Here is a 16,141-nt window from a genome sequence, read left to right as displayed (position 1 = left end):
CCAAGGTCAGTCTCTGGAATATCTGCAGTGTCTGAATGGGTCATCCAAGTATTTCCATGGGTAGAGCACACTAACGCCATTCAGATCATCTTTGTAAATTCAGGAATGCTAACAGGCTTAAATACAGCTGAAAGGAACTAAATTCTTAAACTCTAATAATAAAAATATACATGTATAAATAATCATTTAGACATGGATGTAGCCCTTTTGATCCCAAAGGATCCTAAAGCATTCCCTAAACCACACATGTGCAGCTTCCTCTGGGACAAAGAGCAGCAACTCAGAGCACAGCAACACAAAAGCAGAGTGAGAAATTGTTGGCTGTGGACACTCCCTCCACTTTTACAGAGAGGCCATGAGATCGTTAATGTCTATGCAGATCAAACAAAACCTCGGGTTTGAAGGTCTCATTTGAATGAGCTCCTGGAAAGATAGAGGGCTGAGCTGATCCACCTGAGATTTGACTTTGGGTTTCCATTGAATTCCAGGTGCTTCGATTCCAGTGCATAGACCAGTAAGCCATTCCCTCAGGTTTACTGTATCCGTTAATGGCTTTAAAACAAAGACAGCAACGAGTGGTTTAAGAGAAACTGATGATGAACAGTGGCTTGTGAGAAAGCAATTTGACATAGATAAAGAACCAAAACAAATTTATGTCATGACTGGCTTGCTGGACACTGGTATTTGCAAGACACATACTAGATAGGTGATGATGGTGCGTGCAGGGGATGGATTAAGCTGGAAGTAGCCACCCGTGAAAGTGAATATCGAAGGTGGCCTATATTCTATGAGGTAAACTAATGACCCAGATGCTATTGCTGCTGGGAAGATGAAAGTAAGATGTGAACTAGAGGGAAACAAAAGCAAAAACACAGCCATTCCCCCCACGCACAGACACATGTAATAGCAAAACCCCTGCTGACATAGCTATAATGTTGCTATGGGTTATTTAAATAAAAGAGCCCTTTAAGTTATTGTATAATTCCACTCATTGCCCACAAAACCACTTCCTTTCCTATGAAAGGGGCAACAATGACAAAAATGTAAATTCTCCTTTAGCTTTGAAAACTTAAGCCAGACGGCTGGGGCTGGTGTCTGTGTCAGACAAGTATGAAGTCAGGAGTTTTAACCTTCTGTCTCCTCTGCCTTCAGCTGGAAGCTCTCTGTGGTAAGTGACATTCAGAGTTTTGCTTCTTACAATAATCATCCATAAGGCATTTAAGATACACGATGACCAGATGTGTAAATAGGGAATGACTCGGGATGGGATTGGGGGAACAGAAACAGTTAAGAAAAATAGTTGCCAAGAGGAAAGATGTCAGTCTCAGCCTTACCACCACCACAGAGGTTGGTGCCAGCACAGAACATTCGTGCTGTCTTTGAGACACATGAAAATATGCACTTTGGCTGTTTACTTTCTTCACTCATCTGCTTAGAGTGACCTTTCAGATGCAGCTATTGTAGTGCTTTAGCCATCTTCCCTTATGGAGCAGAATCTAATATATTAGAAACTCAAAAGTGTATAAGGGGATCCATACTGGGCTATTGATTTCAAGGAGGAGTCATGTTTGGGAGCGGAATTCTTTTAACCTGGAAAACACATATGGGCTGGAGAAGTGGTGTAGGTCATTTATATTGCAGGCTGGAAACGCAGAGTGATTTACAGGGAGCCATGGGTGATGCCATCGATCTGAAAATGACCATAACACTGATGAGGCATTTTATGGGATTCAGCACCCTAACGCAGCATTGTAGTCTGCAAAGTATAATGCGAAAGCTCGGTTCTTTTTAACTTCTCTGAAACTCACTTTCCATTACATACCATTCCAGTGCAGAAATTCAGTCAATATTTGATTAAAATAAGAAATCTCATTAACCTACATACTGTTGTAGGATTTAGTGTGATTTGTCCTAAGTAACAATATTTTGAAGTTTGGGCTTTGGTGGGTATTATTACTAAGCCTCATTTAAACGTGTTCCTTTGAAGGTCATGCCTAGGGCCATTGGAAGCATGTGCTACTGAAATTCCAGTGATAGAAAGTAGGTTTAAAGTCTGTGGAATTTCAGTGCTTTCAGGGTTTTATGCAGAAATTAAGCTTTTATTTAAGTAAAAAAGACTTTCTAGCCCTTTTGATTGAGACGATATGCTTCAGAATGTTAGCTAATGTAATGCCGACATCATAAGCCTTCAAACAGGCAGATTGGAAGAATGGATGAAATCCTGGCCTTATGGAACGCCATGGCAAAACTCCCATTGACTTCAGTGGAGTCAGGATTTCACCCAATATCTCAAGTAGTGTGTGAGCTGGCCCTCGTCTCAGTGAGGAGTTAACCTGAAAAACTATTAATGAAAACCAAACATCAATACTAACCACTTCCATTTTGGCAGAAACATCCAGCTAACATGTTTTATCCAGTGTAGCTGGATTCATTGGAAAGGACATTTCCTACAAAAAGAATAAGGCTGTAAATGAATGTTCTTTCAGACCCTAGAATTTTTTTGACCCTCAAGTTGGAAATCAGAGCACAAGGAGGAGCAAAGGGAGGGTAAAGAGGGTGATTTCCAAAACTCCTCTGAGGGAAGAAATGAAATCTCTCAGGAAATGTTTTTCTACATTGCTTTCAACACATAACACGGTAATTATTTACTATTATTGTTATTATTAAAATGGACAAGATGGGGCAAAATAAGGGGCTGTTTGATTTAGACTATGTCAACAAGAAAGCAAAGAATTTATGGAATATGCTACCCTATAAAATACTATTTCCTAGCATTTTAGCAGAATTTCAGTAGGAAAAACGTCGTAGCATTTTAACAAAAATGCCTTCAGATTTGCAGGCCCTAGTCATGATCTCTGGATATATTTCTAATCAGAAACTGTACCATGTAAATTAAAATTTATTTTAGTCTTTGCAACTTTGTGGCCTAATCGTGATAAAGAAATCAGTATGAGACTGTGCAGCCTCATGCTCCAGTCCCTACCCAGACAGCTATTGACTTCATTTAAATGGAATTTGACCCTTCATAAAGCATGCAGGACCAGGGACTAAATGGAGAAAATGAAAACATCAGGCTCTCAATCTGACATGAGTTTTTTGTATTTATTCAGTTTATCTTGGTAGGGCTTTACATTGGTCCTCTTTGAATTTCTCCCTCCAACAAATTTCCCTAGCATATTTCTCCACAAAATCTCCAAGAGATTCCATATTAGTAAACTGCCTATCTAAAGGTCATGGTAACACTGCCAGAGGGCTGCAGATCAGATAGCAGTGGGGTTCTGGCTGTGGAAAGTTGTCTATTCTATATTTTTCTTGTAGCCATTTAAAAAAGTTAAGATTTGCCAACAGTTATTGTGGGTTACAATGGAAACCTCCTGTTGTCAGTGTAGGGAGAAGCCATGCTCATCTCAGATACTAGAGTGAGGTACTGAATGGCAAATGCTGACATTTTAATAGAGACCACCATAATTTATGTTTATCCTATAGCATAGATAGGAAAGTAGTACATCTGTGGCCACCACCTTGTTTCCTGTAGGATAGCTCTGCTCTTTGAGTCTGGGCCCTGTTTCTACAAAGACTTATGCACACACTTAGCTTCAGACATGTGAGTAGTTTGACTGAGTTCAGAGGGCATCGGCTTAGAGGGGCTGGAAGGGTCAGTGCTACAGTGACTTAAAGCTGTTTTTGTTTTCTTTATGCTACTGGAAGAAGAAAAAAATAATCCAAGCTCATCTTCAGCAGCTGAGAAAGTTTGTGACTTTCATGAGTACATTACAACTAAGGCTGTGTTCTGAGAGTCAAACCACAGAACAAAAACAAAATCCCCTCACCTCCACCCAATGGTCCAAGACTATTTCCACCCAGCTGTCCCACCCTCAACTCCAAATTTCAAAATGAGGGTTAAACTTCATTTTATTTTTTAAGTCTGTTATGGCCAGCTGCAATTTTACCTGGGCTACTTGCAAATGGCATTGAGTCATTGACCAGTCTGAAAGCCAGTAGCAGTTGGTAGCCAGCTGGCAAATAAAACACCTACTGGTTACTGGCCATCCAATCACCAATGGTGCAGAAATCCTTGAGCCCTCACCAAAGTGCCCACTGACTCTATTGAAGATCCTCAGGAAGATGCTCTTAACTCAGGAAGCATGTTGGCTGGACTGTTAGAAACAGATTTTAATCTCTTATGGAAGCCAACAAAGTTTATGCATGCTTGTCTGCACACGCATGCCTGTACCCATCAGCTCCACATTGCAACCAGAAATATAAGTGGCCACAGTCTTTTCCTTAAACCAGGGTAAACCAAGAGAAACTCCACTTAAATCCATAGTTACACCTGCCTCTGTGAGATTTTAACCCCTGCCACAGGCTTCTTATTGCTACTGTATTACTTCAGCCTGATTTTAATGAAAAAAATACAACCTCTAAGATGGCACCATTCCAAATGCTTTAATACAGAAAAGGAAGAGGCCATTTTGCACTTGGTATAAAACACAGTGCTTATACATTCCCACCCATCGCATCTACATGTATCTAGCTAGTTTCTATCCAGAATTGATAGGATGATAGTAACATCCAATCTTGGAACAAGAAAAATTTATCCATGTGGACACACAAATCTCCTTGTCTGTCTCACTCCACAATGACTGATGATAATGAAAAACCTAATGATGTTGTATTGGCCTGTCAGAAATGTTACCCATTCCAAGTGTTCGGGTGAATAGGATTTTGCAAAGTTGTATCATCTGTTAAAGCTGCACATTTGGGACAGTGAAGACAGCAGAAGCAACCACTAGCTACTGGCAAGAACTCTAAAGGTTCAGAGGTTTGCACAATTTGGAATTCATTTCCACCCAATACTATCTAGTAGTTAGAAAACAGTATTCGCTACAATTTCTATATTAATCATCTTGCAATTTTCAGAGACATTTTTGCAACACTTCATGGCAGTCTCCATTTTGGCAAGGAAAAACACAGCTTTCAGTGGCAAAGCTAACTTGGGCTTATGAAGTATGCTTGTGAAACTGGTGATCTGTTGTTGTTCTCTTATACATCATTAAAACCTCATTCACAGGAGTTGCTCTCTTTATGCTGCGATAATCACAGAATCACTAAGGTAAGGTTGGAAAGGACCTCGAGAGGTCATCTACTCCATGCTACTATGCGGAGGCAGGACAATATCTACCTAGACCATCCCTGGCAGGAATCTGTCTAACCTGTTCTTAAAACCACCCAATGAAAGGGACTCCCTAACCTCCCTTGGTAACCTGTTCCAATACTTAACTATCCTTATAAATAGAAAGATTTTCCTAGTATCTAACCTAACTCTTCCTTGCTGAAGATTTAGCTTATGTCTTGTCTACGGAGGGTAGGACAAGGAGCTGCATCCTCCCCCTTGACGTCTTTTATCCAATCTAAACATGCCCAATTTTTTAGTCTTTCCTCACAGGTCAGGTTTTCTAAACATTTTATCATTATTTCCCTCTTCTGGACTCTCTCAAATTTGTGCATGTTTCTTAGTGTATGGCAACCAAAACTGGGTACACTACTCCAGCTGAGGGCTCAGCAGTGCAGAGCAATTGCTTCTCGTGTCTTAGAACACTCCTTTTAATACACCCAAGAATATTAGTCATTTTTGCAACTGCATCACATCGTTGAGTCTTTCAGTTTACTCAATTTACGGTTGACTCACTCAGCTCCCAGACCCTTTTTTGCAGTACTACAGCCTGGCAGCATTTTCACTTGTTACTCCACAGAAACTGATTATTACATCATATTTACCAAAATGTTTACTCAGTGACATGGTCTTATCAGTCCTCAGTCGTCTTGGTGGTTAAAATTCTGGGCTCAGGAAGATACAAACTATCCTTCAGCTGGGCACAGTCACACATGAATTGTATACTTAATGACCCTCCCCTGCCATTTCTATCACTGGTCAGCAGTAAGGATGACACCTCAGCATACAAGACAGATCACCACCACTTGCACAAAAAGAATAACTCCATTAGCTTGTAGTAAAATTAGCTTGCTATCCTCTATCTGGACCAGCCACTAGGGAGTGTGGAAACAGTGTGATACATAGGGTGACCAGATGTCCTGATTTTATAGGGACAGTCCTGATTTTGGGGTCTTTTTCTTATATAGGCTCCTGTTACTCCCTACACCCGTCTAAATTTTTCACACTTGCTGTCTGGTCACCCTAGTACTGCATAGGTTTTTAGGATGAAATTCACTGCTGTGTAAAGCTTGTGGCCCACTTAAGCATACATAATCACATAGTCCCATTGACTTCAGTGGGGCTATTTGTGGAGTGAGATGCTATTCAGTGTTAGAAAGTATAGCAGAATTTGGCCCTATTTAACCAAAGCAATTGAACCACAAATCTAAAGAGCCCCAGACTACTATTAAACACGCCTCAAAAATTTTAGATGAGATTTAAAATACTAGGTAAACACTGTAAGCTTTACACCTGATACACTGATACATTTTGAACTTTTTTTCTTCTCTTTACTGATTTGTCAATGTGCTGCCTAATGTTAAAACTAACTATCAAACTACAGCCCCTACAATTAGACAGTATTTACCAAATCTTTACTTAAAATAATTAACAACAGCACAGCAACTTTTCCCCCCATCAAACTTTACCTAGGAATATGCAAAGCAGGAAGAATTATTTTAATGTTCATTCTTTCTCTTGGTGCTGGCACTTTGTGTTGGTTACTTTATTGTATAAAAAGTTTTGGTCTGTAGTGCGTATACTGGAGCTGACATCTATACTCCACCTGGGCGTTTTACCTATCTGTCCTATCACCACACCCGTGGGAATGGGACACCAATATCTTGAGTGTCCACATATACGGCAATAGCCCGGAAAGTGGTACGGACGATTAGAACTGTCATAGCATCAGAGAAGGGTAAATGACTGGGCATAGTGGACCAGAGGCCATGCGGTAACAGAGGAAGAGTATGACTCAGTCATACAGGGGTGACAACAATATCTTGTTTCTGTAGCACCTGCCAACGGAACACCTCAGAGTATTTTACAAATATTCAACAGAATATTTCAACAGAAGTGCCTCTGGGCACCTTCCAGGGATGTACATATTACTAAATGTTCTGAGGACACTGAGGAATGGAGAGACTTGACCAAGGTCACTCAGCATGTCTGTGGACATAGAACTCAGATCTCCCTACTCACTAGAGTGTATGTTCTTGCTCTCTCTCTTCAGGATGCATTAAGGTCTAATGGAGAGTAAGGTAGGGGGAAGCTTGCAGCCATTATCTTCCTCAAGTTCTGCCTCATCCCCCCTCCCCACACTTAATACTTTTTACTACTGGGAAACAAGTTAGTCAAAATACAACAACTTTTCAAATAATGTACAATAGACATGACAAAAACTAACGTTTTCAAGGACTTTTTTTAGTCTGACAAACAACTGGTATTTCTGATGTCTTTGCTAATAAGGAGGTTTTAGCAAGTTTGGTGTAGGAGAGGTGCATTGCTTATGGCAATTCCCTGGCCAACGGGCAGCAAGAGGGTGAACAAGACTTGAAAGAAGTACAAAGTATGAATATGAAAGATCACTCGAGTCCAGAAACAGAGCATACTAGGCCAGACCCTGCAAAGACTGAAGCATATAATTATCTATGCCTGTGTGTTTGTAGAATCGGGACAAGATTGCAAGCTCTTTGGGGGTAGTGACTGGATTTTAGAATAGCTTTGTAGAGCACCAAGTACAATAGGGGCTGAGTCTGGCTGGGGCCACTAGAAATACTGTAATATCAAAACAATAATATATTGGCTCATTAAAATTCTTAATTAACTATTTTCACTCTATTTCTCTAGCATAGCAAAATAAAATTGCTTGAAGTGAATCTTTCAATCCAAGTGACTTTTGAAAGCCTTACTGAAAATATCATCAGAAGTGAAGAGCCAGACTTTTCTATCTGGCTGGCTGGCTGGCATCCTTCTGATCTTACAAGCCCTGATAAGAGAAATATAAGGCCTTGACTATCATCTGAGTACATGGTCCAATAACTTCTGATTTTGAATCCTGTCTAACATATTCCCTCTGTAGCTTTAGGCAAATTACTTAACTTGCAGCTTCAGTTTCTACTTGCAAAATACAGTTAATACTTATTTTGTGTGGGTGTTTTGTGTGAATTAATGAATGCTACATAAGTGATTGATCTTAATGCTGGAACAATTAATGTTCTTTAGCTTCTGATTTAAATGTTTTGCAATGATTTTATTGCATTGTAGGATTTCATTTTTAGCACTAGAAAATGATGTCACTATCTTTACATCACATTATGACCCCTTAGTTATTTTAAACAGCAAATTACATTTTATTTTTCAGGAACTGAACGCTGTTCATCACATCGACTATGCAAAAATATAGGTAAGAGATATTTTTAAAATAACAGCTAATATTTCCATAAATTGTCTTAAGAGGGCTGTAAAAATTTTTTGTTTCACAATATACTGGTTCTTGAAATGGAAACATGTCCTTCTTTACAATGGACATTGCAATTCATGCATCTTCCCAAAGGCTTTCCTAGTTCTGTTAGCTACTGACTCCTACAAAAGCCAAACTGGGAGGTACTAGGAGATCCTCAGTCAGGTGTTTTAACTGACTTCTCAAAAAAAAAAATTGAATAATTTTTGCTGCGTATGAGGTGATGGCTTCACTTCTCAGGGATTTTTGTGAGCACCTGCGGCCAGACTGGATGTGGATTTTGGGTGGTGTGAGTGGGCATAAGGTGACATTCCTTCTCCCTACCCCAGGATGCTTCAATGATAAGAGGAGATATAAACATGTCAATTATTAAGGTCAGGCTTAATAGTCCTTGCATAGAGGAAGGATGGTTTTATGAATAAGGCACTGAACCTGGACATAGGAGATTTGTATTCAGTTCTACCTCATTGTAACCTTGGGTAAATCTTTGTGCCTCACTTACTCATCTGTAAAAGAAGAATATGATCATCTTCTCCAACTCTTTGTTTGTCTTGTCTATTTACATTATGAACTCTTTAGGGCAGGAACTGTCTCTCTACACAATGCTGGGTTCAATGGGGCCTCTAGGCACTACCATAATACAAATTACTAGTATGCAGTATCTAAACACTAACAGTGACCTACACCAGCTTACACTGGGTTAGTGCACATATTTATTCAGCAGCATCTTCACGAGCTATTCTATTCCTTGTTTCAACATCTGAATACAGTAACTCCTCACTTAAAGTTGTAATTATGTTCCTGAAAAATATGACTAAGTGAAACGATGTTAAGCGAATCCAATTTCCCCATAAGAATTAATGTAAATAGGGGGGTTAGGTTCCCCAGAATTTTTTTTCACCAGACGAAAGACTAGATAGATAGACAGACACACACACAATACGTTTTAAACAAACAACTTAATACTGGTACACAGTGATGATCATTGTGAAGCTTGGTTGAGGTGGTGGAGTCAGAGGGTGGGATATTTCCCTGGGAATGCCTTACTGCTAAATGATGAACTAGCAGGTGGCTGAGCCCTCAAGGTTTAACTCTCACACTCTACAAGGCAGCAGGAATGGAGGCAGGGGAGACAATATCGCAGACAGAGACATAGACACACACCGTGTGTGCATGAGAGAGAGATGTGCATTTTTCCTTTAATTACACTGCCTTGTTAATTAGATCAGTTTGCTGAGACTGCAGCTGCAGCTAGCAAGCTCCCTCCGTCCTGAGCCCTGTTGTGTGTCCCTCACTGCTCTATGAAAAATGGGGTAAGTGGGGTGCAGAAGCAGGGGGGAAGGGGACACCCTGACATTAGCTCCATTCTTCCTCCCCTCTTCCCGCCCCCCCACAGCAAACAGAGTCTCAGGGAGCAGCTCCAAGGCAGGGGGCAGGAGCAACACATGGCAGTGGGGGGAGGGACAGTTGACATGCCGGCAATTGGTAGCCTGCTGGGCAGCTGCCCACAAGGAACTTAGGGAAACAGGGAGCTGATAAGGGGGCTGCCAGTCCACTCAGGTTCCAAGCCCCCACCAGCTCGCTGCAATGGGCTGCTCTTCCTGTAAGCAGTGGACAAAGCAGGCGGCTGCCAAATGATGTTAGAAGGGAGCATTGCACAACTTTAAATGAGCATGTTCCCTAATTGGTCAGCAACATAATGAAACAACGTTAACCGAGACGACTTTAAGTGAGGAGCTAATGTATTAAATGTGCCTAGCAACAAGACGGAAGAGAATTCAAGGGTGTCCATAAGCGATATAGGATATATTTTTCTCTCTCTTTCTGCTATCAAGGGAATGCTCATTGTGGGTTACTCTCCAAAACCATACAGTTCTGGACATGCACACTTCAGTAGATTTCAGTGCTACAGATATGTTTACCTGGTTTGATATTTACTTGGAGATTTTCCTGCATAGTATAATAATTTTTTTCTCTGCAGAACAACCGACTGTCTCTGACCCCCAGGTGACAGTTGAATTTCACAATGGGATCTTCAAATTCAACTTCAGTGACCCTAAAAATGTTACTGAATTCAGCATGACACTGCTGAAAGGGCACGAGAGGCAGGAAATCTGTGCATTCCACATGGAGAATGGGAAGTCAATACCTGAAACTAATAGCAGCTACTGTGAGCCGGTGCACTCTGGCAATAGTACATCCTTCATTCTCAGAAATTTGGAAAGCAAGCACACCGGCATTTATCTCTGCTGCCTGGAAATCCTTTTACCTGCTCCCTACATAGACTGTAGGGTCAATGAAACCTATTTGTATATCCATGGTAAGTTCACAGCCCCTCTCTCCTTACTCTAGCTTTAGAGAGATATAAATGAGAGTGTTTCTCTAAGATACCAAAGACAAACCTTGAATTAATTCTAGATTAGCACAAAAATCCATTCTGAGGTTTACCTGCATGTGTCACAGGCAAAGTCTTAGTTATCAGTATATGTACCAGAAGCAATGCATACATCTAACTTATGGCCTGATCTAGAGAGGTGCTGAGCGCTCACAACTCCCATTGCTCACATCTTTGAATCAGGACCTGGGTCTGTTAAGTAACTTGGGACAGTCTATCAAAATCTAAAGGACATTTTGCTGTCTATCTGAAAGGGTCTGTGACTGCACCCCAATGGGTGCTGAATGAACATCAATCATCTTTTGAGTTGCCATTCATCGTGTCTCAGGTATCTCACCTTGGCTGGTTTGCCAGTGTCTCGCCTCTAGCTGAACAAGTTTATAATCTCTCCGCCCAAGCCCCTGCCTTTGTCCTCTGTTAGGATGGATAATAAAACCATCCTCCCAGTTGTCTCTCTTCTTCTTCCATCCCTTCCCTCCCCCAGCATCTGGGGAATACCAGGGTAATCGTGAAATTCAATCGTCCATGTTATGTCAGATCTGATGATTTAGTGGTTCCTTAAAAACAGATTAATCTATCATCCAAATCCTGTCACTTCTCTTGCCTAACATTTCCAAAAGCTACCCCTTCCTTTGTGTCTGGGCCACCAGGTTGCTCGGCCACAGCCGTGTCATCTCATGCCTTGACTACGGCACTCTCCTCCGATCTCTAACTTTGCCTCTCTCCATTTCATCCAAAATGTTGCTTCCAAATTCCTTTCTCTCACCAGTCCTTTAGACCACTGACTCCCCACTGCGCTACTCATTAAATTAATACTCAATCTGGTTTGGGCCTTCAAGGCCCACCCATGATACAGCCCTGGTCTCCTTTCAGATTGTCCTTTATTCCCTCCACTCTGTCAACAACATTAACCTCGATACCTCTTTCACTTCTTCCTCACACAAACTCCTCTGGACCATTGCTGCATTCTGCCTCATGCTCAGCGTGTCTTCCTCGAGTCCATTCACCAAGCCAACCAATCATTTAGATCCCTCTCAAACACTGACTTCTGCCATTTCCTCCACTGCTTAAAATGCATGGGATTACAAACCTGAAAAAAAAAATTTTTTTAAAGCAAGCTGGGGTCACTATCTTACCAAAGCTGGCACTCCAAGATTATGATTCTCCCACCCCTACCCCAGCACCCACTTTTTCCAGACCACTCTAAGCACTGATCTCACCTACACAAAGTGTATGGGGGGAATAATTTAGACTGCTAATCCTCAGTGATTTTTTTTAATGTGTTCTAGACTCAGAAACCTGCTTTGTATCAGAAATGACGTCATGGATGCTTATTGGGATCACTGCATTTTCCATGGTTTCCTGTATCTGCTGCATAGTAGCCTGTTGCTTAAGAAAGAAGGTAAGCAATTTCCATACACAGTCCTAGGTCCAAAGCTGATACTTTGAGGGTCTGATTTAGTTTGATTTAGGGTATGTCTTCACTAGCAACGTTTTAACGTGGCTGTGTCATCACGGCACTAGTGCTGGGAAAGAGCTCTCCTAGCCCTATAAAAAACCCCACCTCCACGAAGCGAGTGCACTATCTTGCAGCGCTGTAAAGCAGCAGTGTACTTTCTCGCTCAAGAGTGTGTTACAGACACATGCACAGCATGTGCTAAGAGTTTCAATGACATGTAATTCAGTCATCAGTGACAGCAGCTCAGTTTTAGTTTTTTTAAGTCAGATTAGCCTACTGATTTAAAGACCTGGAGCCACAGGAAGAAAGAACAACTCTGCACAGGTCAGCAAAAATACCTTGGAAAGCAATTCACTTGGTTGTTTTCTTCAGAGGGGAAGGAGGAGTAATTCCAGCTCTGTTCCCGAGCAAAACCTCTTAAAAACAAAAGGTAACAGCCACAGAAGAAGAAGAGAGTTTTGTTGAGCAGAGTCTGCTTTCCTCTTCCAATTTGTGAAGTTTGGAGGCTCTGATATTAATATCCCATTGAAAGAAGAGTGAGATTAACCACCCCATTAAAAGGACAAAGGCAAGAGTGAATGGGGGTTAGAGACAATCAACTAAATTCAGAGCATTTTCTTTGCAGACACAACAATGTGAATCCAACTCCCATGAGTTCAACAGTGAATATATGCCCATGGCAGCAGTGAATGCAGCTAGAAAACCAGCGTTCTAAGGTGGTACTATGTCTTTTTGCTGAATCATTCTTACATCGTTAGCAACATGCTTTCTCTGTTAGGAAGGGTTGGCCTGACCTGCCTCCAACTGGCTTTAGGAGCGTGTGTTATAAGTTGTTATAATTTATCTGGGTACATAGTGCCATCCAACAGGAATAGCAATCTAAAAGCAAAATCCCCAAAGAGCTTACCGATCAGAATAGCGGACCAGTCCCCAGAAATGTTAGTGCTTCAGAACAGGGCCATGTAATAACTTCAAGAGTGAGGAACTGATGTGAAGCATCAATTGATTCAGACTCTTGTGATGCCACAACTTTCCCAAATATTGGAGGGGTAGCCATGTTAGTTTGGATCCGTAAAAGCAGCAAAGAGTCCTATGGCACCTTATAGACTAACAGACTTATTGGAGCATGAGCTTTTATGGGTGAGTACCCACTTCGTCGGATACATCTTTCCCAAAGTGACTCTGGGGAACTGCCTCTAGTTCAGCTCTGAGTATATCTGTTTATCAAACTTTGGACCATTACAATAAAGGCCAGGCTGTGGCTGTTGGCTCAGGTGTGGGAGGGTGTCAGGAGTTTTCACCCGACATGGGCCCTTATATAGAAATCAGCCACAATTTAGAAGGGGAGCAGAGCTAGAAGCTGGAGTGATGCAGGCTTGTTTACAACCAATTCTCAATTTCTGTTCCAGGTGTGAACTTGCAAGTAGGTCATCTGTGGCACAGGAAGTTTCCTGGAACCTTCAGCCTCCAGCCACTTGAATGTCAGTTTCACAGCCAAAGAGATTTTCCGAGACTGAACTCACACGATACTGATCTGCTCAACAATGAGCCATTAGCTCTAGAGTTATTTCCAGTTGTGTCTTGCTCCAGATATTCTGTGTTAACGTGGACATGGCCAAATCCATTGACTGCATATCAAGTGTGACAACATAAAAAAAAAAAAAAAAATCTTGTAGTTGAAAAATGTAGAATGTTTCCTTGCCAAGGATATTGCTGCAGTGCTGCATAGAGCAACTATGTTATACCTTCTGCAGAAGGTTTCTTCTATGATACCTCCAACGGAAAAAAAATGAACTACCTCCACTGCCCACTCCAGCAGCATGGCCCGCAACAGCAGCCATTTTACTGCACATATTACTGCTTTGTTATGGCCAGTTTAGCAAGACTGGTCTTTACACTTCTTAACAGCACCACACTAGGATACTTTAGTGCATATGTACATTCTGTCCCTTGGATGGGGACTCCAGACAATAGAGAAACAATGGAAGGAGTGTATAATGTACTTTCTAGTGTCATCTAGAATCTCAGTTATTGTGCATCTTTTTTTTAGTTTTTTGGATTCTCACTACATCTTCACAACCCAGACTGCAGGGATCCTCTTTTCCATGTAGAGCTAGGGAAATTACAGAGTTTTTTTCTAGAAGAACAAAATTCTTCCAGTATACATTTTATATATTAAAATCCCAAGACTGAGGCTCTTAATTACATAAGTAAAGGTGGCAGGATCAGTCTCTACATGAGAAAGCAAGGCACAGCCTCCTTATCCCATCCCTTTATTTATCTGTATTACAGCACATACGTAGTAAGATACAAAAGACCAGAATATTCAAGAGTCTTTCATCACCTAGAAACAGAGGAAGATGAAGTTTCAGTCTTAACTTGGCACTACCTTGCTTTTGTGGCTTTGCATCAGACCTTTATCATTTCCCCTAGAGCAGCTCAAAGCCTTAATCACCTTCAGAGTCTATTGATAGTATGCGTTAAATGGCCCACTGGGAATCAAACCTGAATATCCTGCCAGGCAGTGCATAGCACATCACTGTTCAGTCACTCTAAAATTAGAGCATCATATTAAAACCAATGTCTCTATTTCATTTACGAAGCAGAAATCCCAGTAAGAAATACTTCCAGTCTCTATCAGACAGAAAGCCAGGTGGCTTCTGCGATCAGGGACAGTTAACCTTAGAAAGGAAGGCAGTGACTATCTCATAAGGGCTTCTCCACAACAGACCCTGAATGAGGTGGTTTTGCAGACAAGGGCTGAAAGTCCCCAGCTGAGCTGATCTACCTTCAGACAAGTACATAGAGTCCAGGAGAATCAACAAATAATGAATAAATAATAAACAGCAAACCAGAATGTCTGTGGCTAGAGCACTGCACTGGAACTCAGGTCTGGGTGCTAGTGCTGGCTCTGCTACTGGCCTGCCAGGTGACTTCAGGACTTTCCCTTTATGTACAATGGGGATAATGAAACTGCCTTCCTTGGTAAACCACTTGAAGATCTATTGATGAAAGATGCTAGATAACAATCCCTAGCTCTTACTTATCCGTGAGATGTGCTGGCTATGAGAGCCCTGTGTAACACCTGTGAATCCAAAGGAACCTATTACTAGACTGAGAAGGAGTCTCATGAAACTACAAGTTCCCAAGAGAAACCAGAGGTTGTCCTGGAGGTATTTTCTGATAATACACAAGGTGTGAGTCTGCCCCAAGTTGTTTAGGGGAAAAAATCATTGAGTTCTAAAAATGTCACATTTTCACACCCTGTTACAGAAACGAGCCTCTCTAGATGAGCTTGGTCTAGTTTAAAACTTTGCTATTTCTTTGTTTTATATGAGATCTCTCTGCTCTTAATAAATCTGATTTTTATTACACCACATGGCTCTTAGACTGCTTGGAAAACTTCATGCACACCATCCGGAGGAAACAAACCCCTCAACCCATAAGAGGAGGTAGAAAAGGGAAGAAGGTGTTTGCAGTTTATCCCTGCAATGAACTGGGAGATGTGTGCTTTATTTATGGGTGGCAGGTATAATAGGCCTGTGACAGGTTCGGTCACAGAAACCCCTTTGGGACTATCACCTGATGTGCTAGAATTACCTCTGAGCCTGTTTTCCCTGCCAGACTGGGACTCCAGAACCCTGCCTTGTTGAGCCAGACACGCTAGCCTGCTGCAACACAGACCCAGGTCTGGTCCATGCCCCCAAAGCTGCAGACTTAAACCAAACACTGCACAGCAGGTCACCTATCTCCAGCACGCAGACACCCAGCTCCCAATGGGATCCAAACCCCAAATACATCTGTTTTACTCTGTATAAAGCTCATACAGGG

The 16,141-nt window shown here is 41.5% G+C and overlaps 1 protein-coding gene across 1 annotated transcript; it reads left to right on the top strand.

The window, feature by feature from the left end:
• The first annotated feature begins 912 nt into the window (after nt 1-912).
• On the top strand, nt 913-15,687 carry ICOS (inducible T cell costimulator). Its single transcript, XM_032766892.2, has 6 exons — nt 913-1,168; nt 8,358-8,399; nt 10,438-10,776; nt 12,141-12,253; nt 12,936-13,026; nt 13,720-15,687. Exons 1-5 carry the CDS (start codon nt 1,111-1,113, stop codon nt 13,023-13,025), a joined length of 642 nt encoding a protein of 213 aa, XP_032622783.1. The 5' UTR covers nt 913-1,110; the 3' UTR covers nt 13,026; nt 13,720-15,687.
• The last annotated feature ends 454 nt before the right edge of the window (nt 15,688-16,141 follow it).

The sequence above is a fragment of the Chelonoidis abingdonii genome, chromosome 10 (assembly GCF_003597395.2).
Source record: "Chelonoidis abingdonii isolate Lonesome George chromosome 10, CheloAbing_2.0, whole genome shotgun sequence".
In the NCBI taxonomy this organism is placed as follows: domain Eukaryota; kingdom Metazoa; phylum Chordata; order Testudines; family Testudinidae; genus Chelonoidis; species Chelonoidis abingdonii.
This window is presented reverse-complemented; position numbering and strand designations above follow the sequence as displayed.